This window comes from Pithys albifrons, chromosome 1 (assembly GCF_047495875.1).
Source record: "Pithys albifrons albifrons isolate INPA30051 chromosome 1, PitAlb_v1, whole genome shotgun sequence".
NCBI lineage: Eukaryota > Metazoa > Chordata > Aves > Passeriformes > Thamnophilidae > Pithys > Pithys albifrons.
Genome location: NC_092458.1, coordinates 127,023,081 through 127,046,544, shown reverse-complemented (window position 1 = coordinate 127,046,544; position 23,464 = coordinate 127,023,081). Strand labels below are relative to the sequence as shown.

At 50.2% G+C, this 23,464-nt stretch overlaps 1 protein-coding gene across 8 annotated transcripts; it reads right to left on the bottom strand.

Annotated features, from left to right (window-relative positions):
• Positions 1–1,519: 1,519 nt before the first annotated feature.
• On the bottom strand, positions 1,520–20,811 carry LOC139677784 (PAX3- and PAX7-binding protein 1-like). Of its 8 annotated transcripts, XM_071568069.1 has the most exons (16): positions 20,140–20,811; positions 19,247–19,392; positions 18,979–19,100; positions 18,343–18,419; positions 18,019–18,085; positions 17,615–17,761; positions 17,083–17,213; positions 15,219–15,903; positions 15,061–15,128; positions 14,152–14,256; positions 13,662–13,755; positions 13,500–13,576; positions 13,341–13,418; positions 12,448–12,492; positions 7,160–7,268; positions 1,520–2,519 (listed from the first exon to the last, which is right to left on the bottom strand). In XM_071568069.1, the coding sequence occupies exons 1-8, from the start codon at positions 20,316–20,318 to the stop codon at positions 15,756–15,758; spliced, it is 1,017 nt and encodes a 338-aa protein (XP_071424170.1). In that variant the 5' UTR covers positions 20,319–20,811; the 3' UTR covers positions 1,520–2,519; positions 7,160–7,268; positions 12,448–12,492; positions 13,341–13,418; positions 13,500–13,576; positions 13,662–13,755; positions 14,152–14,256; positions 15,061–15,128; positions 15,219–15,755. The 8 variants fall into 8 exon arrangements, with proteins under 8 accessions (XP_071424170.1, XP_071424207.1, XP_071424151.1 ...); XM_071568106.1 differs by having other exon boundaries at positions 13,341–13,576; positions 19,247–19,418; XM_071568050.1 differs by having other exon boundaries at positions 13,341–13,576.
• Between the last annotated feature and the right edge of the window lie 2,653 nt (positions 20,812–23,464).

The following is a 23,464-nucleotide window of genomic DNA, read 5'->3' as shown; positions in this document are numbered from 1 at the left end:
TCGGAAAGAAGGGCCGAGGCTGGGCCGTGTCTCCGTTTGTGGGTTTTGAGGGCACGCCCCGGTTGTTGCACACAGCCCCTCTTTCCCTCCTGGGAAGCCTACGCTACGCTACCTGCTTTTCTAGGGGGACCAAGGGACACGCTCGCTCTCTCACTCACACCAACAAAGACAAGACAGAGACACAAAGGGGCAGCGTCCCAGGAGAGGGAGCAAGCTCTGAGCAGCAACCTGCGGCGAGCCATCCCTACCGCCCACAAGCAGGAGACAACAGCCTCAGACTCGCCCTGGCCTGCACAGAGGCCTCAAGGGCCTGACTACGCTCAAGGGCTTCACGGCTGGCCAAAGAACAGCGGCTGTGACGCGGCCCAGCTACAGGGGGTCACAGTGGCCAGCAGCCGTCAGCAGGCACAAAGGAGCCAAGGCAAAAAAAAAAGCCCTGCCCTGTTTACAGGGTGGGCTGGGGTCGGGAGACCTGCATTCTCCTATCGGGTGTGGCCAAGGGGACTCTCCCTCTTCCTTACAGGGTTGTCCCCCTCTTTCTGGGCAGCCAAAGGAGAACCGTGGCAAAAGGCCAACACTACCAAAGGAAAGACCCAGCCCTGTTTACAGGGGGGGTCACCCAGCGCAAAGCCAGCGGGGGCACCCTGAAGATGCCCTCCGCACTCCTACGTGTATGCCTGACCCCGTGATGGCAAAGAGGTTCATTTGCCCAGAAGGCCTTTCTTGTGCTCCCTCTTGACCTCGACGCTGCTGATCCTCTTCTGAACTCTTTTGCCTCGCCGTCCCACGCTCCTGGCTCTGCTTTCTTCTCGGATGGCTTCCGTCAAGCAAAGAGAATAACACAGTTGAGTCCGAGAAGCTCCAACTCCTTCAAGTCAGTGAAACGGGCACCCAGAGCGAGCTCCCCAAGCCACCACCACCTGCCCACTCCCACCACACCCCCCCACGGCTCCACACAACGCTCCAACTTCCACTGGTGCCACCTCCGCGTTTTCCCACGTCAGCACTGCCGTCCGCACGATGCCGCCGCTCTCTTCTCCCATGGTTTCTGCAAAGGAAGGAGGACACAGGCAGGTGTGAGAAACACCAGCTCCTCCGTAGGAAGTAAACCGGGACCCTACATCTCCAGAGGGAGACCTCCAAGTCACTCCAAACCCACCCACAGAGCCCCCCATTGCCACAAACCTCTCCAAACCTCACCTTGAGTGGTCACGGCGATGCCCCGTCTGCTGCTGGGAGCCAGGCCCTCTGGGCAAAGGAAGCTGGGCATACAAAGCACTGGCCAACGAGGCTGCACCTCTGACTACAGAGGGCTCGAGACGCTGCTAGTCTGCAAAGTGCCCGGGACTCCAGGGCACTGGCCCAGACATACGGGCGGCCCTGGGCCCACAGGCCTGCGGAGGCTCCTTCTCTCCGCCTCGGGGGAACCCAGACACCCTCCCTCCTAACGGTGCTTCGTTGGCTGTTTGAAGAGAGAGGGCAATTCAGGAAGGAGAGTGAGAATCCCGTTCTTCACCCCCGATGGGAAAATGGACATCTCTCAACCCCAGCCCACCCTGAAAACAGGGCACGGCTTTCTTTATTGCCTTGCCACCTTTTGTGGCTGCTGGCGCCTGTCGTCCACTGTGACGCTTTGTAGCTGGGCCATGTCATGTCCTCTGCTCGTTGGCAGCTGTTAAGCCCCTCCACATTGCCAGGCCCTCGTGGCCTCTGCACAAGCCAGGCCATGTCTAAGGCGGCCACCTGCTGCTGTGCAGTACGGATGGCACCCCACAGCTTCCTACACAGAGCCCCTCTTTCCCTCCTGGGAAGCCTAAGCTACGCTACCTGCTTTTCTAGGGGGACCAAGGGACACGCTCGCTCTCTCACTCACACCGACAAAGACAAGACAGAGACACAAAGGGGCAACGTCCCAGGAGAGGGAGCAAGCTCTGAGCAGCAACCTGCGGCGAGCCATTCCTGACGCCCAGCAGCGGGAGAACACGGCCTCAGACTTGCCCTGGCCTGCCCAGACACCTCAAGCCCCTGACTACGCAGGGCGGCTTCAAGGCTGGACAACGAACACAGGCTGTGACATGCCCAGGCTACAGGGGGGTCACCGTGGCCAGCAGCCGCCACCAGGCACTAAGGCACCAAGGGAAACAAAGAAGCCCTGCTCCGCTGACACGGTGGCCTGCAGTCAGGATACCTCCATTTGCCCCTGGGATGTGGAGAAGGGCTCTCTCACTCTCCTTACAGTGTTTCCCGCTCTCCCTGGGCAGCCAAAGGAGAACCGTGGCAAAAGGCCAAAAACACCAAAGGAAAGACCCAGCCCTGTTTACGGGGGGGTCGCCCAATGAAAGCCAGCGGGGCACCCTGAAGGTTCCTGCTGCACTTCAACATGTGTGTCTGTCCAGATGACGGCAGGGCCAGTTGTTTGCCCAGAAGGCCTGTCTTGTGCTCCCTCTTGACCTCGATGCTGCTGATCCTCCTCTGCACTCTTTCCTCGATGTCCATCTCCATCTGTTTCTCGACAGCTTCTGCAAGATAAAGAGAAGAGGGTTAGCCCTGAGGTCTCTCTATTAACCTCTACTCCTGTACAAGGACTTAAGTCTTGGAGCAGTACTTGTTTTCATTATATATTGTCTCCTGAACCCACACCAAAATTTTAATGTGATTCATCCTCTTTTCTTTTGTTTTCCTCCCTTTTCAGCCTTCTAACCCGTTTGCTGCTTGAAAAATCTGTGGCTGGACTCGGCATGAAGTACTTATTACCATTCTTTTTCTCTTCTTACAGGAAAATTACGTCCAAGATCCTTTGTTAAACTTTGACTCCATGATTGGAAAGAACGTAAAACAGTATTCCTAATTTATGGAGTCATTCCCTAGGATGGTGAATTTTTTTTTCAGAAAAATCTGTCTCCTTCACCCCATCAGCAAGTTTAGTTTCTACAACTAAAAGAACTGCACACATCCAGAATGCTAGTTTAGCACAGCCTGCTTAAATGTCCATTCTTTCTCCTACCTAAATTGTCTTGCCAACTTGCAGATGCCTGCTATGAAAATGCTACCAATGTCTTCCCTGAAGTACTTCTGATTTTGTCTTTAAATAGGATGGCCCCATGCTTATATCCCTCCAAGATGTTTATTCTGTCCCTAATAGTTATGCCAGATTGCTCTGAAAAATGTTTTTTTTGTCCCCCATAGGCACTCTCTTTTTTTTTTTTACATGTTCCCGTTTCAGGAAAAGCCCAGTAAGTCAATTTTTCTCTCAGAGATCTTCTTTCTGGCCTGACACTTTACATAATGATTTTCCTTTCAAATATCTCAAGTGTCCTTTTGCAGTTTTCTCAGCTTTATCAAACTCTGTGGCCGCTGAGTTACCTCATGAAGCCTCAGTTCAATAAGCTTTTCCCTCAGAATTGTCACGAAACACCCTGCTGCGCTCTGATGCTGTAGTCCAACACTCCCTAGTCTCCAACAACCCAAAATGAGCCCCAGGGCAACTCTACAAGCTTTTATAGGAGCTTTTCAAAGCACCTTTCGCCTGCCCTGCCTCAGGGCTGAGGGGAGCGGCGGGGAAAGGGCACAGCTACGGCACGGCCGAGCCCCCCCCACCGCCCTCACGGCACCTGTCGCTGTCCGTGTAGCCCTCACAGCCCCCCAGGAGCGTGGGGGACACCCAGTGTGCAAAAAGTAAGTGACATAAAAGCCAATGCTAAAGCAAAACAAGCTGCTAAAACCATGAAAAGCAAATAGCAGCCCTAGTTCCAGAAACAAACAAAAACCTGGTAAACAGATACTGTATCAGAAGTCAGATTTCAAAGAAAAATACAAAATTTATAATAGTAACAAAAAAGTTAATTAGTTTCTACATACAAAGTTAGTTTAGCACTTTGCAAAACTGAGCATGAAAAAAACACACTAAAAATTAAAAACCTGAGTAGTAAAGCCAAACCTGTTCACAACAATAAAACAAGTTACATTTCAATGGAAAACATCTTTGAGAAATAACCCAAATACTAGAACCAAAATACAACAAAGAGCAATAAACTGATGCCAAAGGGGTTTTCTGATTTTTCATTTTTATAGATTTTAGAAATATTTGTAACTGTAGCAAATGTAGTGTTCATACTTGTAACAGCTCATGTTCATTGTTTATACATCCCAACCCCTACCACAGATCAGGAGCTCAAATTCTTTTAGCTATTTAGGCTCTCTTCGAGGTACAAGAGCTGACAACTATCAGAAAGGTCTGCAAAACAAGACCAAACATAAATCAACAACCTTGAGTCTGAGAACACTGGAAAAACTCCAAAGCCCGAGGAAAAAGAGCTGATGAAGAACAGGGGGTCCCAGTGACCCCAGTCCCCAAATCCTGGGGGATGGCACAGGGGTGGGACTGGGGCTGGACTGAGAGATGTGTAAACTGGGCATTGGGTGGGCAATATTATAAACCCCATGGAAATCAGTGTTCTAGGAAGAAGGGGGCAGCACGAAGATGTCATCATGTATTCCTAAAAGCCCCAAGCCTGGCCATTAAAGAATGTACCTTTTTATCTTATCCTACATTAACTGGGCTCCAAGTCCTGTTTCTGGGGGCACTCACGGCAGCAAAACAAAAGATGCCTATTAAGTAAAAGTCAGCAAATTGCCTTTTAATTTCCTAACGGGGGGGGAGATTTCCGTTACCTTTTAGTTTTCACGGATCTCTTTCCTAAGTGACCAGAAACATTCCTGTGCAAAATTAACCAATCAAGAAAATTTATTAAAATTCTATTAAATAAAATAACATTATGTGTTAGCAAACTGTATTTATGTACCTTTAGTGATTGTGTATGTTAAGAATTTTTCAGGAGACCCACTACAAGAAAGATGAAATAGACTGTTTCAAATGTTGCTAACCCTGTTCCCAGCAGTCTGGATAAAAGAAAACCCTCCCTGAAAACTCCTAAGAAAAAATAAACCTCAGAACCCGTAAGACCGACAACCCTCAAATTTCACTCGACACAAATTGCTGAACTTTTGGCAACTATTATGACTTTAACACAAACTTTTGTTTTGAAATAGCCACAGTCTAAAGACTTTATTCAGTATTTTAGCAGTGTATGTATTTTATGTGAGCTATGGCTGTGTACATGTTAGAATTTTGTGTGATTATACGTTGTGTCATGATACACCTGAATTGCAGAACTAGCACAGATATTCACCTGTTTAAAGAAATGCTGGGGCACTTAAGAAAACCTCAGCACATGCTAAAGCAAATTAAACATGATACTGAAAGCATTGAAACTGTCTCACAACCAAAGTTAAACGAGTAAAAACCCACCACTGGTAAAGCATTTTTATAAGCTATTTGCCCACTGCCTCATAAGCTATTTAAGTCCCTGGTACCCCCAGTCATAACTACAGCAACAGCAATACTCTTGCTAGCACTGCTCAGTGTGTAGCTGTAGTGCAAATAAAGCAATAAAGACAAAAATTGTAAGTGATACCAGCAATACACATGTATATCAAACCCCAATAGTACTGAAACTGAACAAAAGACTTTGTATACTTTGAAACACTGGGGGGACTGAAAGAGAAAAGAGACCAAAAGCCCCTAGTTTTGTGAAATTTCTATTTCTGCTCTGCAAAGTGTTGTTTGCACAGCAAGGCCACTGAACAGCATGAAGTCCTAGAGCCACCATGTTCAAGTACAAATTGTCAGGAGCCCAGTGTAGCAAGGTTAGGAGTCACACATTCCACTAACCTAGACATCTCTATAGGATGAGGTGGTAAAGAGCCAGGATTTTGTAGAGTTACAGCCAAGGTTTTACGAGTTTTACAGACCCATGTTGTCATCGAACAAAGAAAGGCAAAAGTCCAGCAGTGATGAAGACGCGTCAAGACCACCCCGAGGGATGAAGTCAGGAGACCCCAACCCAAATTCGAAGCCAAAAGAAAGCTCTGCCCAAGACTCCGCCTAGTCATTAATATGGAAATTAGAAGGTGTTCACTATAGACTTAAGACTATAAAAAAGCTTATTTTCCATAAACAAGCTAGGCAAGTTTTTGCCCAGTATGAACTGCCTTGTCTCCAACGTTGTCAATAAATGCCTTTGCTGATAAAAGTAAAAATTTTCTCTTAGCAGTTATTTTTGTGACGTTTTCGCTTATCTGGAGTCATCGAGTACTTTTCTGATTATAATTTTCTTTCATAAAAATCTTTTTTTACCCAACCTGTAGTTTTACTTTGTACAACGAAATCAACTACATGAATGTTAATTCGGCAGAGCCAAGTGACACCCTCTTTCTTTATAATACTTTAATCTTCTTGCCTGCTCATAAGTTCTCTGCTACAAAAATGCTGCCTATGTGTTTCCTTAAAGTTCTTCTGATTTTCCCCCAGAAATGATCACCCCATGCTAACATCCCTCTAATGTGTTTATTTTGTCCCTGACATTTACCTCATATTTCTCCCAAAACTGATACCTGTAGATTAGCTCATGGTTTACCCTCTCAATAACCCCAGTGAAACAGCCTGCTTTAGTCTAATGCCGAAGTTCAAAACTTTTTACCCTTCCAACTGCACAACATCTACCCTGGGGAACCTTTCAGGGCACCTTTTTCTCACTGTGTCCCTCACACCCCTCAGGGACACAGGAGACGCCTGTTTACCCCTCAGGGTACCCTTTTTCCCCTCACAGATTCTTAGGGGTATGCAGGGGACACCCACCTCCCACTCAGGGACACGCACAGCGACCCGTGTTTCACCCCCCCAAAATGCTCCTCACTCAGCTTTTGTGTCCAACAGCCCACAATCTCCCCCAGACAGACTTCACAAGTTTTTATCCACCTTTTCAAAGCGCCTTTCACCTGCGGCCGCCTCAGGGACCTGTCTGAGGGCTGCGGGAACGGCGGCCCCGCCCTGCCTGAGGCGGGAAAGGAGGCTCAGCTGTCCCAGCGGGGCCGCCCTGCCTCCCTCAGGGCACCATCACGGACCCCCGGGGACCCCCCTGGCTCCTCAGGGACCCTTCAGGGCACCTTCTTCAAAACCCCTCTGTTATTGTCAAGACATCTCATAATTCACCTCAAAATGTGCTCTATTCAGTTTTTCCCTCAAAGATGGTCAGTCTGTTCTTGGCGTTTTCCCTCAAGACATCCTGTATTTGAAACTGCAAAGTTCCCTCAGCTTTACCTGTACGAAGTTCTCTGTCTCCTCTGGCGTTCCCCAGCATCTCTACCGACAGACCCTCTGCCTCTGTGCCGTACTGCCTCTCACGCTGCTCCTGAACGCACTCTCCCTCCTGAAAATGCCAAAAATCCGACCTGAGGCGACTCCAAACCCCTTTTTTGAGCCCCTCACGGGTGGGCGGGACTGCGGGGCTGAGGGGAGCGGCGGGACCGCCCCCCGGGCGGGCGGGAAAATGGGACCAGCTGCAACAGAGCGGCCCCGCCCGGCCCCGCGTCCCGCTGGGGGCTCCTGCGGCCTCTCGGTGACCACCAGGGGGCGCCTGCGACACACCGGACACCTGCCTGTCCCCTCAGGGACCCCCACAGAGCCCGCAGTGACACACGGGGCACCCCCGTCCCCTCAGGGACACCCACAGAGACACACGGGGCACCCCCGTCCCCTCAGGGACACCCACAGAGACACACGGGGCACCCCCGTCCCCTCAGGGACACCCACAGAGACACACGGGGCACCCCCGTCCCCTCAGGGACACCCACAGAGACACACGGGGCACCCCCGTCCCCTCAGGGACACCCACAGAGACACACGGGGCACCCCTGTCCCCTCAGGGACACCCACAGAGACACACGGGGCACCCCCGTCCCTTCAGGGACACCCACAGAGACACACGGGGCACCCCTGTCCCCTCAGGGACACCCACAGAGCCCGCAGTGACACACGGGGCATCCCTGTCCCCTCAGGGACACCCACAGAGCCCGCAGTGACACACGGGGCACCCCTGTCCCCTGAGGGACCCCCACAGAGCCCTCAGTGACACACGGGGCACCCCTGTCCCCTCAGGGACACCCACAGAGCCCTCAGTGACACAAGAGGCACCTGCCTTGTCCCTTCGATCCACAGGGCACCCCGACCCCCTCAGGGACCACCACAGATCCGGCGGAACCCAGGGGACACCCCCTGTCCTGTCATGGACCCCCACAGAGCCCCAGGAACACACGGGGCACGCCCCCGCTCCTTTTAGTGTCCCACCCCTTACCCTGTGTCCCTTTTTTTTCCTCTCATTCCCTGTCCCCTCCGTCGCATTCCCCTGTCCCTCCTGTCCCCTCTATCACACTCGCTGTGCCCCTCTCTCTCCCTGTGTCCTTCCCAGTCCCTCCCCTGTCTCCTCTCACCCCGGCAGCTCCGGGCGCGGGGCCCAAACAGGAGACGCCTGTTTACCCCTCAGGGTACCCTTTTTCCCCTCACAGATTCTTAGGGGTATGCAGGGGACACCCACCTCCCACTCAGGGACACGCACAGGGACCCGTGTTTCACCCCCCCAAAATGCTCCTCACTCAGCTTTTGTGTCCAACAGCCCATAATCTCCCCCAGACAGACTTCACAAGTTTTTATCCACCTTTTCAAAGCGCCTTTCACCTGCGGCCGCCTCAGGGACCTGTCTGAGGGCTGCGGGAACGGCGGCCCCGCCCTGCCTGAGGCGGGAAAGGAGGCTCAGCTGGCCCAGCGGGGCCGCCCTGCCTCCCTCAGGGCACCATCACGGACCCCCGGGGACCCCCCTGGCTCCTCAGGGACCCTTCAGGGCACCTTCTTCAAAACCCCTCTGTTATTGTCAAGACATCTCATAATTCACCTCAAAATGTGCTCTATTCAGTTTTTCCCTCAAAGATGGTCAGTCTGTTCTTGGCGTTTTCCCTCAAGACATCCTGTATTTGAAACTGCAAAGTTCCCTCAGCTTTACCTGTACGAAGTTCTCTGTCTCCTCTGGTGTTCCCCAGCATCTCTACCGACAGACCCTCTGCCTCTGTGCCGTACTGCCTCTCACGCCGCTCCCGAACACACTCTCCCTCCTGTAAATGCCAAAAATCCGACCTGAGGCGACTCCAAACCCTTTTTTTGAGCCCCTCACGGGTGGGCGGGACTGCGGGGCTGAGGGGAGCGGCGGGACCGCCCCCCGGGCGGGCGGGAAAATGGGACCAGCTGCAACAGAGCGGCCCCGCCCGGCCCCGCGTCCCGCTGGGGGCTCCTGCGGCCTCTCGGTGACCACCAGGGGGCGCCTGCGACACACCGGACACCTGCCTGTCCCCTCAGGGACCCCCAGAGAGCCCGCAGTGACACACGGGGCACCCCTGTCCCCTCAGGGACACCCACAGAGCCCGCAGTGACACACGGGGCATCCCTGTCCCCTCAGGGACCCCCAGAGAGCCCTCAGTGACACACGGGGCACCCCTGTCCCCTCAGGGACACCCACAGAGACACACGGGGCACCCCTGTCCCCTCAGGGACACCCACAGAGACACACGGGGCACCCCTGTCCCCTCAGGGACCCCCACAGAGCCCTCAGTGACACACGGGGCACCCCTGTCCCCTCAGGGACACCCCGAGCCCGCAGTGACACACGGGGCATCCCTGTCCCCTCAGGGACACCCACAGAGACACACGGGGCACCCCCGTCCCCTCAGGGACACCCACAGAGACACACGGGGCACCCCCGTCCCCTCAGGGACACCCACAGAGACACACGGGGCACCCCTGTCCCCTCAGGGACACCCACAGAGCCCTCAGTGACACAAGAGGCACCCCTGTCTCCTCAGGGACACCCACAGAGCCCTCAGTGACACACGGGGCACCCCTGTCCCCTCAGGGACCCCCCCAGAGAGCCCGCAGTGACACACGGGGCATCCCTGTCCCCTCAGGGACACCCACAGAGTCCGCAGTGACAAACGGGGCACCCCTGTCCCCTCAGGGACACCCACAGAGACATACGGGGCACCCCTGTCCCCTCAGGGACACCCACAGAGCCCGCAGTGACACACGGGGCACCCCTGTCCCCTCAGGGACACCCACAGAGAGCCCGCAGTGACACACGGGGCACCCCTGTCCCCTCAGGGACCCCCACAGAGCCCGCAGTGACACACGGGGCATCCCTGTCCCCTCAGGGACACCCACAGTGACACACGGGGCACCCCTGTCCCCTCAGGGACACCCACAGAGCCCGCAGTGACACAAGAGGCACCTGCCTTGTCCCTTCGATCCACAGGGCACCTCTGCCCCCTCAGGGACCCCCACAGAGCCGGCGGAACCCAGGGGGCACCCCGTGTCCTGTCATGGACCCCCACAGAGCCCCAGTCCCACCGTGCGTTTTTCCCCACAGCCCCTTTAAGTGTCGTCCTCTCCTCCCATGCACGAAGTCCCCACAGACTTCTCCACAGTGTTCCCCCTCCCATACCAACCCGTGGGGTTCCCCCGCAGACACCCCCATGGGGTCTCCTCCGTACTCACCCGTGGAGTGTCCCCCATACGTTCCCATGGGGTTACCTCGCAAGTTTCCCCCTCATACCCACCCGTGGGGTCCCCGGGGTTGACCACGCACAGCACGGTGGGGCGGCAGCGGCCCCGCGCGTCCCGCAACTCCCTCCGGGGCACGGCCACATCCAGCGCCCAGCCTCGGGATTCACCCAGAGGGTACGGGATGGCCATGGCCCCTGCCAGCCCCGCGGTTGCCCCGAGCAGGGGAGATCCGGCACCGGCACCCGGACCCCCCGTGGGCAGCGCCAAGCCGGGATCCGCAACCAAGGGGACCTTGGATCACATCTGCGAAAACCTCCTACCCCAACGGGACCCCATAATTTGGGTGGCCCCCCAGCACCCCATACTCAAACATTTTGATGCTCCCGTACTCCAGGTGGGTATCCCCCCACACCCTGTGCCCACATTTGGCTGCCCCTCATACCCCGTACCCTACATTGGGTGCCCTCCGTACCCCAGGTGGGTGCCCCCCCGTGCCCGAAGTGGCTTCCCGGGGGCAGTACCATCCCCGTGTCCTTCTCCAGCCCCTACAGAAGCGATCGGGCACCAGGCACAGCTCCTGCAGGGGCACTGGGGGGCACTGCTGGGATCGGGGAGACGGGGGGAAAGGGGAGAACTGCTGGGATAGCGGGGCAAGGGGGGAACGGAACGGGGGGGCACCGGGGTTGGGGCAAAGTGGATGCCTTTTTTTCCAGAGGGTCCACACACACATCTGAGGGTCCCTGGAGAGCCCCCGGCACCAGAGAAGCCACACACACATTGCTTAGTGTCCAGGAGAGCCCCCTGTCCTCCGTGTCCCCTGTCCCCAGTGTCCAACACCAATAGGGGTCCCTACTCCCCCACACTGTTCCGTGGCCCTGAGGTGACTTCTGTCCCCAGGATGACCCCTGTTCCCAGGAGTCCTCATATTCCAAGATCGCCTTAACCTCAGTACCCCGGTTTCCCCAGGACACCCCTCTCCCCGCAGGGCCGTGCATTACTCCACTCTTCCCTCGCCCAGGACATCCCTAGTCCCTTCCCAGGACATTTTCTTTTCCTCCATCTACTCTTTTCCCCTCTATTTACCTGTCCTTCCTGTCCCCCCGTTTTTCCTTTCCTTCCTTGTCCCTCTGTCCTCTCTCCTATCTGTCCCCCCTGCCCCCTAAGTTATCCACCCCTGTTTCATCCTATCCCCCCGTGTCCTCCCAGTCGCCTCTCTATCCTACCCCTTTGTCTCCCCCCATCCGTGTTTCGTCCTTCCCTTCCTCCCGTACCTTTTTCTACCCGTCTCTCCCCCTCTTCCCGCCTTTCATCCCCTGCACCTCCCGTACCGTGTTCCCCTCTATCACACTTTTCCGTCCCCCCGTCCTTTCTGTCCCACCAGCCACTCTCACCCCCTGTATCTCCTCTGTCCCCTCTATCGCACCCACTGCCCCTCTCTCTTCCCCTGTCCCCGGTCCCGTCCCCTGTCCGCACTCACCGCGGTGCGGCTCCGGGCGCGGGGGAGGATGTGGATGCGGGGGAAGGCGCGGGACCCCCCGGCCAGGCGCTGGCAGCGCGAGCGCGGCACAGGGACCGACTGCCCGTGCAGCCGGGGGACAGTGGGATTGGGATAGTGGGGCTGGGACAATGGGGATGGGCTTGGGATAGGATGGAATGGGGTGGGGTGGGGTCGAATGAGATGGGGTGGGATGGGATTGGGATGGGATGGGGTCGAATGGGTGGGGTAGAAAGGGTTTGGATGGAAGGGAATTAGGTGGATTGCAATTGGATTCAGTTGGCTTGCTTGAATAAAGAGCTGGTAAGAGAAGGCTGTTAACACCTCGTCAACACAGCAGGAGGGCAGAAACCTGGGTAAATGGGCAGTCCGAACAGCTTTTGTTTAAATTATCTTCTATAAAATTCTTATATTAGAAAATCTGTGTTAAACAAATAAGTGTCTGTACTAGATATTTGAAACCACCTGTATAAAAATCACCCCATTTTTGTACACGGTAGACACGTACTTTGTTTAGGTATGAGCTCCCTGCGTGACTCCAGCCATGGGCAAGCTGTAATAAAATTTTGCTTTACCATTAATATCTAGATTTTCTTTAAATCACAGTCCCACCCGTGCGTTTTTCCCCACAGCCCCTTTAAGTGTCGTCCTCTCCCATCCATGAAGTCCCCACAGACTTCTCCGCAGTGTTCCCCCCATACAAACCCGTGGGGTTCCCCCGCAGACCCCCCATGGGGTCCCCTCCATACTCACCCATAAATTTTCTGGGGTACCCCGTGGGTCTGGGCACCCTGTAACTCAAATGGTCACTCCATAGTGCTGGGAACCCCATAACTCAAACAGGCACCCCACAACTCTCTCAGGCACCCCACAGGATGTGCTGGGGCACCCCAAGGGTCTGGGCACCCCATATATGGTTTGGGGTAACCCCAAAACTCTAATGGGCACCTCCTAAATAATAAGACACCCCATGGGCATTCTGGGCACCTTAATGGTTTGGGCATCCTATAACTCCAGTGGGCACCCCATAGACTGTGCTGGGCACCCCACGGATCTGGGCATCCCACATATTGTTTGGGGGCACTCCACAGATCACCCAAAACCCAATCCTGGGACGCCCCCAAATCCAACACCCCCTCCATTAGGACCCACTTCCCGAACCATGCCTGGGTGTCCCCAAACACCCCAAAAGTCACATCCCCACCCCGCAGGACCCTCCCCAAACCCCAGCTCTCCACAAGCCCTGCCCAGGGACACGGAGGTGACATTCCCAGGGCTATTCCCAGTGCTATTTGAGGATCGGGCACCCCCTGTCCTGTGAGAGACCCCCCCAGAGCCCGCAGTGACACACAGGGCCCACATCTCCCTCTCAGGGACCCCCACAAACCAACACAAACGTACCTCACTTCCAAACACGACTGGCTTGTATTTTACTGCATTTTCTTTGGACGACAGCTACTACTGAAATGTTATCCAGGGCTAACTCGGGTAAAGAATCCGTGTAAGTGTCTTAAATGCTTCTCAGCTTGCTGACTTTCTCATGTCTTCAAGAATACTTACTCTTTTACATACTGTGACTACTTATGTGTTAAATTATTTAAGAATAATATATGTGAACACTTCCTCTGCGACGACAGCTGTGTAAGGTAAAATGAAACAACACGTTTCACAACTAGAAAATTTTAAAGTTTTATCCACCAGAAGATACTTTTGCAGACCTACCACTTTATTCGAAGTGCATTCAGTCCTGTCTTACGAAAATATCTCAAAAGCTTTAGGCTATTAGTCATACACAAGGAGACCTCTTTCCACCGTTCTGCCAGGACAAAGACAGGAGACACAACACTTCACAAGTTACACAGAACTATACAGAGAACTAGAGGTACCACGCCCAGGGACCAAGCGGCAAACGACTGTTTTTGTCTGGCTTTAATGCCTTCATCCCTCTTCTGACAAAAGACGGGGCTTTTTACCAAGGGTTTACGGTGTTTTGCTAAAACTCCAAAGGTGCTTAAGAACTTCTGAGATAAGACAATGAACAATGAACGCACATTGAGGTCTTTGCCCAGTGCTTAAAAACTAACGAGTTCTTTTGTGAGCCTCTGTACACCTGGCACTCATCATCCCTGCCTCTCCTCCGGGCTATGAAACTTCCCAAAACCAAATGGAATGGCAGGAAAGCTCCGAAATTCCCCCAAAACTCTATTCCTACCTTGGTCTCGTTGCTTTAGCTTCAGCAAAATCCTGGTTTTGACATTTCCAAATAAAAATAAAGTCCTTTTCTTCCTGGAGCCCACCTCCAAAATTCAAACGCGACCTTCAGAATAGAACATCCCCATGAATTGCTGCCACAAGCAGTGCCAGGCAGGAGCCGCCCGGCCTTTACCTCCCCCACACAGACTGTTTGCTGCCAGCACCAGCAGCTTTTTGGGCTGACATGTGGAAAGTCGGCCGGCACCCACGGAATTGCCTTTGCTCCCTTCCTAAAGGAACAAAGCTTCCCGAGTTGCAGCCCCAACAACTCCTTCACCAGATGAGTTTATTGAAACAACTTTTCAGAGCAGGCATTTCTGAGCGTACTCCATCAATCCCAAGAGTTCAGAAAAAACACTGTCCGCTGTCCAAAGGAACTGTGCATGTTACAAATGGGATGTTTTTACATCCTCATTTAAACCATCAAATGAGCATAAATGGCATTCATTATGCAAATTGCTATAACTACCCTAAAAAAAGTAGGGCACACGTGGAAACAGCTCTTTACCCGAGGCTGCTACAGCTGCCCCATGCCTTGGACCCCAAGACCAAGTCACTACTGTTCTGATATAAATCAACAGATTTTTAAAAAATGTTTTCTTGTTTCTTTACATTTACCTTTGATCCTTGTTTTTTTAAAAGAACATTCTTATATGGTATTTAGTGGGAAGTGTAACATTTGAATATTTACTAAAATATAAATACTTCCAAGCTTTTTTCACCTTCATTCTTCTTGACATCTTTAGCCACACTAATCTGAAGAAGCAGGTTCCATGGATTACATTAGAAAACCAACCAACAAAACCCTGAAAACCACCACAACCCCCCCACCCCAAAATGGGACACAAAGTGGATTTGAGCAACTTACACGTGTCTGGACTTCAGGAAGTGCTGCCGTCTACACGTGCACCATCAGCACAAGTTCTCATTCTTTGACTGTATTAAAATAATTCAGCATTGAGTTTGGAGTTCCCTTTTGAAAAACAGTCTTCTGAGTTGATATTCTGAATGCAAACCACTTTTTACCTGCTCCACTTGGAGTGCAGCCCAGCTGCTTCTTAAAGGTCAGGTTCCATTCCAATGTGTGTGCTCTTGAGCTCACAATTTTCACACAGTTGAATGTTTTACCAGTTCCTTTGACCAACAGTACGATCATTTTATTGTCAAAATAAGTAATTTTTAGCAAATGAAAAGCTTAATGCAACAATACATCTTTATACCCAGTGTGAAAGCAACATGATGTTATAAATAAATGCATACAGTGTATTACACAAAGTATATTATACACATGCCCTGTAACCATGGAGCAATTAACAGCAGTACAGGACTACTGAGCATGGGCACAAAGTACTCTTGTAAACAAGATTTTGAGAAACTTGGAGAAAAAGGTGGCTTCTGGAAAGATGAAAATCTTGGGATTCCATTTTTGTTTTAAATGAAGTCAATGATTTTTATTTTTCAGGGTGCTGTCTATAAGAATGCACTTCATATTGAAACAAAGATCAATACTATACAGTTTAAGAAACTTTACATATGTACATAAATTACACATCAGGAATGGTTTTAAAGCTCAAAATGAGTTGTGGGAAAAGTCTCTTTTCCCTCTATTAAAATCTTTACCTCTTTCACCTTGTGATCATTTGCAACTGTCACGGCGTGATCCAGGGCTCGGGTACTCGCCAGGAGCTTTATGACCTGCTGGATGTGCTCCCTAAAAGGAGGGAGGAGAAGTCAGTAAAGGGGTAGAACAATCAATGACATGGATTAATATCCCAACAGAAGGCTACGTCATGAAAGCCATATCATAAATATTCCTGCCTCAGATTTATTAGAGTTGCTTAATTAGGGCAACAGCAGCAGATTTGTTTAATGCTGGGAAAAGGCAGGACAGAAGACAGAAATTAAATTAGAACTTCCCATGAAAATAAGGCTAACTGCATGTTTCTCTCCCAATACAAACTTTTACCAAGTTTGTACTTACACCTGGTAAAAAAGGTTCTTTCAAACCTAGACACAGACTACCAAAAGAGAGAGTTCAAAAATTTCAATGAACTTCACACACAAATTGCTACACTGATACACAAGAGTATAACAAGACTGGAAGATTCTTTATTCCTGTGCTGTTGCTGTTGCCAAACCATTACAGGCCAGCAGTGATGTGTCTAATCTGAACTTCTAATTAAGCTGATTATGGGACTCAAGCAAAGTGACTCTTGGATCTAAGGCCAAAAAGTTCATCCAGCTGGTTGTGTAAATGAAATCAGAAGGTTTGTACTGTATAGGAAAGACAGTTTGCAATTCAGAAGCCATTATGCAGGAATCAGCAGGGCTCACAGGGTGAAATAGTCCACATGCAGTAGCTGCAAAATTTGGCAGAATAAAAGGTGGTTTTGTTTGGAAGGGACACCTTCCATAGCCCAGGTTGCTTCGAGCCCCATCCAACCTGACCTTGGACACTTAAAAGGATGGGGCAGCCACAGCTTCCCTGGGCAACCTGTGCCAGTGCCTCACCACCCTCACAGGGAAGAATGTCTTCCTAAAATCCAACCTAAATATCTCCTCTTGCAGTTTAGAACCATTGCCCCTTGAGTGGACATGATCTGCCCATATAAAAAGTCCCTCTCCTTCCATTTTACAAAGCCCCTTAAGAGTCTGTGACACTGAGCAGTGGTACAACAGGTATCATCAGTGTTTCAGTATTTCCAGGAGGTGCTGTGTCCAGACACTTTAAAAATATCCCCATGTACCACACGGTAACATTTTGGAAGTCTCCTTTTAAAGAAGTTTCCAAAGACACTCCACAGGATGGAGACAGTTACTCATGTTTGCATGTACAGGCAAAATAAAACAAATGACAAGAACTGCAATTGCTTTAACTCAAGGTAATTACCTTGCATTTCTCTTCTCTACATCAGAGCAACCAATGCTGTGTCTGTAAATTGTATCAGCCAGGAGAGCAAGGTATCTACAGGAGTTTTCTAGCTGGGAAATAGTCTTGTCTCCTCTTAGATTACTGAACCACTGTTAGGAAAGCAAGCAATTACCCAGGCAGAACAGGAAAAGAAAGTTAAATACAATGTAAGAAAATTCTTACAAACTATGTAACATGATTGGGGAAATCTGCCAGCTGAGATTGAGGTGACAAGACCCATCTGAGTGAAAAAATGAGAAAACTACCAAAAAAGTATCCAAAATCCAAGCACTGTGACACTGAAACCCACAAAATACCTACACGAAATACAGGTATAAGCCAGAGAAGTTTCTTTCTTTAGTTTGTGTGTTAAAAAATACAAAATCTCTTTTTCACTGACACTACAACTTTTGAAATACCAAACCCGAGATTTCATAGGCAACTTCAAGTTTTAACCACATTTTCCTTTAATTGCAATCTGTGATTTTAAACATTGTTTGATTTTACTTACACTTTGAGCCTTCTTCATGCTGTCCTCTCCATACTCTGAGTTTTGAAAAGCCATAAGAATGTGCCTGTTCAGCAGCCCGTCTATGGACAGCTCCTGGAGAGTTTGATTTGAAAGGATCCCATACCACTGGAGAAAGTTTCCTAATAACTGAAAATAGGCATTTCAAGACTTACTGAAACCAGAAAGTTGATCAAACACATCAAACATTTAAAAAATATTTAATATTTTAAAATATCTTGCAAACCTATTCAGAATACAGTCTCCCTCACAGTGCATTACCAAAGACTAAGGATCCTCATTTAGAGATTACAGCAGCTTCCATCTACCCTTTTCCACAAATTTGAGAAGTATTTTATTGCTGCACTGTCTCAGACCATTTACCAGATGTATTTACACTGTCTCACCTTACCAGAGGACCAAAACTGACGTTGGAAAAACAAATATGGACCCGAGTTCTTGTTTTCTAAGATGCTGCAAAGTAAAGAGATTTCTTAATGAGCAACCAAGACCACATCTCTGTCTGCAATTTGCTGGTTTCCAGCACACAATTCATTTCCATAAATACTCCCTTCCATCCTTCTTGTCTTTGCTAAATTCTACCAGGAGGATAACAAAAAGATGTCCTGTATCCAGGCACTGAACCACACTGGGAAAAACCCTGTTAACTGTGGACAGAAGGCAGCAACTTGCTAAGAAAAATCTAACACCATAGTTGAAAGTAAACTTACTTTTTTGGATAGAAGGGCATGAATACATCAGCATCTAGTGTTCTCCTCATTCTTAGCAATAATGCCTTCAAAAGCATCTGAAACAGATCATTTTATTTTTAGATGTCCAAGGCACTGCTTAGTAGTTAAAAATCGGAAATTGATTTTTAAAACAATAAAGAACATTTGTGAGCCCAACAGTAAGGGCACACATATTTAAGCACACATCCAGTCTTAAGGGAAGAAGCCTGTAATAATGAAAACATCTGAACTTTGACAGGTTCCCTTAAAGCCTGAACTCTTAACATCAGTTGCTGCACTCACAGAAGGCAAAGTAAAACTACCCAATTTCCAGGCACTGCATTTGAAAAGATTGCAGAGATCTTAAGAAAGAAAACACAGTATTTGTAGCAGACCCTTAAAGCAAAACTGGAGACCAACAAGTCTTACATTTGGTGTATCTTTTTATCTCCAGTATCTATTTTGGGGAGGTTTCACTGAGTTCCTTCTCTTAATCTATCACCATACTTGACTGTTCACAACCAAGCTGCCGAGCATCAAATAAACCGAAAACTTCTCTTTCTTCCTCTGTTTTCCAGCATTAAGTATAGTAAAAATATATTCAAATTCCTTAACTTATGCAAAAACCCAACTCACTTGTGTGTTTTTGTTTTCTGCATTCACCACTGAGGGGTATCCACCTACTGGTTTCTGTACAATTGCCACCACTCTACATGTCTGTGTGGTAGAAAAAGGATCCCAGATATTTTCTGAAATCACTGTAAGAGAGTAAAGAATTACCCCCCCTTGAACATACTCAAATACAGGTATTGATCATTCATTTATTTACAAAACAGTAAAATCTGAAAGCACAAACAAGCTCGAGATTCCACAACCCCTTCCCCACCATTTTCCAAACCTATACCTGTTAATTTAGGAAGAACAACTCGCTCTACAATGGTAGGCAACAGTGAAATATCAGCATCATCTTTCACTTGCTCCTGCTCTTCACAGCCGTAAAACAGCAAAGGATTCAAACCACAACATTGTTTCAAAATCTCGACACTTGCCCTAATAAGAGAATTTGAGTTCGATACCTAAAAAGAGATTTGAGTCAACACATACAAGAAGCAACACGTATGCAAGGATCATACACTCACAAAACAAACTCTAAAACACTCAACCAGATGAACCAATTCACTCTCTTAGCCCACAGTCACCGATAGAATGAAAACCTAAAATAGCAGAAACCTGATTGTTTTCACAGTTGTTGCCCCACAGATTTTAACTTGTACTTACACCAAAAAGAAAACCCCAGAGATCAGGGTACAAGTGGGAATTACAGTTCAATTGTGCAGAACTACAAAATTATACTTTCTGGATTCAAAACATCTCTTTATGAGCACCTTGTATTTTTTCTAACTTAACAAAGTGCTTACCAGGACCAGCAACAGTCAGGAGGGAACACAGTTAGACTTGAGAATTCTGTACCATGTCTCTAACTAACCTGAGTTTTGTTTTGTCAGCCTGGAAACTCACTGAGAAATGACAAGGCAGAAGGGACAATGTGCAGAAACGGTTTTAAATTTAATGAGGATATATTTCAGATTTTCCCTGGTTTGATTGATGAAGTAAATCATAATAAATTAACAAATTAATTAAATACTCTGGATTCCCTCTGAAGAGGACTTACACTTCCCTCCCTCTGCAATCAGAGCAGAGGTGACAGAAAACTCCCTTTTAAAAAATTTCTCTTAGTAGTTAAGAAAACACTTCTGAAAAAAAAAAAAAAAGAAGAGAGCAGGAGTCAAAAGGTACCTGAACTGTTTGTCCTGGTGGCAGCTCATGTAAGCACAACATGCAGGCTGCAGAACGAACATGGGCCAGGATACTGGGCTGCAGCAATGTCTGCTTTTCCCTTGCTCCCCACCTGGTAACTGGGTAATGCAGACTAGGAGGGAGACTGGGATATTGCCAGCCAGAGTTCCACAGGGCATGAAGGTGCAGGGGTGTCAGAGACTGAAACGGTTAATGATTTATGCATTCCAAGAAACTTTGCGGGCTTTTGAGTTTTGCATTATACCCCTGATGGGCAGTTGGGGCCATCCCTGCAGTGCTCGAGCCCTTTTAAGGTGCAGATAAAGGAATTACAGGAGCAATTAGGAAAAGAACTCCCACAGTCGACTGATGAACGTGAAGCAGTTCGGGGGAAAAGGAAATAAATCTGTTGCTTCAACATTACAAAATGAGGAAGAAAAAAATTAAAAGCTTGCAATGAAAAATTGTGAATTACATCAATTTGGAATACCCCAGACCGGTAGAGGTTAACAAACCCCTGTATCCCTCTGAAGAACTAACAGAATTTAAGCAAGGCCATTCAGAGAACATAGTCAAAATACAGCAGTAAGGACCGTGAATCAGAAACTGAATAGCATCAATCACCCCCTGAGGGCAGCTGCCCCCAGCAGTCCAACACTGGGGTCCCCTCAGCCCCACCACAAACCTGTTTAACGGGTCCACAGTGGGCCAGATGAGTTCCTTTAGAGAAACCTGCCAGACGAAGAAATGAAACCACATAAAACTACATGAAACCGATAAAACTTTCTACAGCTGCTATGACTGGTTCTCATTGTTCTATGAGAACATGAAGTAACAGCAAGACTGAAAAGTTATGCTGGTTATTTTTCTTTTGGGTTGTTTGCATGTGCTTCGTCTTGAAAATGTTCTGATCCTAACAAATTTCAATATGTAAAAACCTACCACAAACATTTGTTTGTGTTCCCCTACTCCCGAAATTGCTTGTTTCATATGAACAACTTGCTAGTAAAATTGTGTAAGATACATGCAAGTTTATTTTGTCTTTTTGGAATATCTCTCTCAATTAAGAAACTCAACCAAATGTAACCTGGGAGTTAGTACAAGTATTTAGGCATATTTGGAATCAAACAAATATGCATTACATGCATTTGTCTTTGCCTTAAAAAACAATGCCTACCATATTTGGTTAAATTTAACAAATAGAACTAAACGTAGGCCTAAAGGAGAATATAAGAAAGCCTTTCACCAGCTCCCAAGTAACTCAATGCTTTCTGATAACTTCAAGCATTTGTCTCCCAAGTAACTCTATGTTTTAATGTATAATTTTGCAAGTATTTGTGTGTTTGTAACCTTATTAATGTCACGTGTGCATAATTTCCAGCATTTCTGTATGTTTGTAACTTTTTAATGTTCATTTGTGTTATTAATGTTAAGAAATTTAATTGTAATTACTGAAATCCTTTAATGCCCCCCCACTACCACTCACGGAGCAGAGAAATAAAATTGTTTTCCTTAAGGGGGGGAATCCCGTGCACGGGGGGCTTCCCTTCCTTTCCTTTCCTCTTCTGTCTCCCTGTCCACTATATAAAAATCACCGCCCTCAGTGAAGCTTCACGGAGAACGACAAAGAAAAATTGTTATTGAATGCAGACATGGCTGGGTGCTGTCAGACTGACGGTTAATGATTTATGCATTCTAAGAAACTTGGCAGGCTTTTGACTTTTGCATTATACCCCTGATGGGCAGTTGGGGCCATCCCTTCCTCCAGGGCTGAAGAGGCAAGAAGAGCCCTTGCCCTGCCCTCCGGCGAATCTGGGGGTTCGCAGAAAACAACCCCCTGCCTCTCCACCCTCCTGCAGGCAGAGGCCGATGGGCAGCAGCCCCTGCACAGGCTCCAGGGGGTGTTCAGTCCCTCAGGGCCAAGGCTGGAACAACAAGAAGGGGCGCTCCGGGTCAAAGGCTCGTTCCTGCTCCACCTGGGACAGGGAAATGGGCTGGGAAATGGCGGGGGGGGGGGGGATGCCCTGGCACAGGGTGGGCACAGGCTGGGCATGGGGTGGGCACTGGGACAGCGCAATGGGGGGCCCGTCCCCACCTCCTACGCGAGCAGCAGGAGGGTCTCCTCGGCCGCCAGTGCCAGCACGGCCTCCATGGCCCCCCGGCTCAGCACGTGCCCTGCGGGAATGCAGGATCCGCCGGGAATGGGAATGCGAATGGGAATGGAGGGGTTAAAACAGCCCAGCCGGGAATGGGAATGGGAGGGTTAAACCGAGCCCAGGGGGAATGGGAATGAGGGGTTAAACTGAGCCCAGTGGGGAAACTGAGGCTCCGGGAGGGTTTAACTGGGGAAAATGACACACGAGGTGAGTTTAACTGGGGAAACTGAGGCTTGAATGGGTTTAACTGGAGCCCACCGGGAGTCCGAGGCCTGGTGCGGTGTCCCTCCCATACCCACTCGTGGGGTCTCTCCCCCGGCCTTCTCCAACAGGTCCCCAGAGGTTCCCCCGCGGGGTCCCCCGCAGCCCCACCCGCGGGGTCCCCCCCATATTCTCCCGCGAGGTCCTCCCCAGCCCCACCGGAGGTGTTCCTCCCAGCCTCACCCGTGGGTTTCTCCCCACACCGCCCCCGAAGTGTCGTCTCCCCCAACCCATGGAGTTCCCACAGCCTCCCGTGGGATCCCCTCCATACCCACCCGTAACGTTCTCCCCATACCCACCTGATGTGTTCCTACCAGCGCCACCCGCAGGTCCCTGCCCACCCATGGAGTACCCACAAACCCACCCGTGGGGTCCCCGGGGTTGACCACGCACAGCACGGTGGGGCGGCAGCGGCCCCGCGCGTCCCGCAGCTCCCGCCGGAGCGCGGCCACATCCAGCGCCCAGCCCCGGGATTCATCCGGAGGGTACGGGATGGGCACGGCCCCCGCCAGCCCCGCGACCGCCCCGGGCAGGGGGGGACCCGGCGCCGGCACCGGCACCAGGACCCCCGTGGGCAGCGCCGAGCCGGGATCCAACATCAGCAACGGCACGAACTGGGAACGATGTGCGCCAGGATGGGCGGGATGCGGGTCTAGGGGGATTTAGGGGCATTCCCAGGGAAAAGCAGGGGATTTAGGGGCTGCATTCCCAGGGAAAAGCGGGGGATTTAGGGGCTGCATTCCCAGGGAAAGTGCTCACCGGGAGGATCGAGGAGGTGCCACTGGCACAGGATGATGTTCCGCGGGTCGCAGGGGATGCCGGCGTCGCGACGCTCAAGGAATCGGGAGACGCGCGCGGGGCCCCCCAGGGAACGGTGCTCGTGGCTGTGCCCCCTGAGGGAGGGGAGG

What these genes read in the sequence shown, in the direction of transcription:
- LOC139677784 (XM_071568050.1), bottom strand. Translation starts at nt 20,318, where the DNA reads ATGCCCTGTGGAACTCTGGCTGGCAATATCCCAGTCTCCCTCCTAGTC. An exon ending in CAGAAAACAAAAACACACAA is followed by an intron (nt 18,420 to 18,978) that starts GTGAGTTGGGTT and finishes GATCTGTTTCAG; the next exon opens with ATGCTTTTGAAGGCATTATT. An exon ending in ATGCCCTTCTATCCAAAAAA is followed by an intron (nt 18,086 to 18,342) that starts GTAAGTTTACTT and finishes TTTACTTTGCAG; the next exon opens with CATCTTAGAAAACAAGAACT.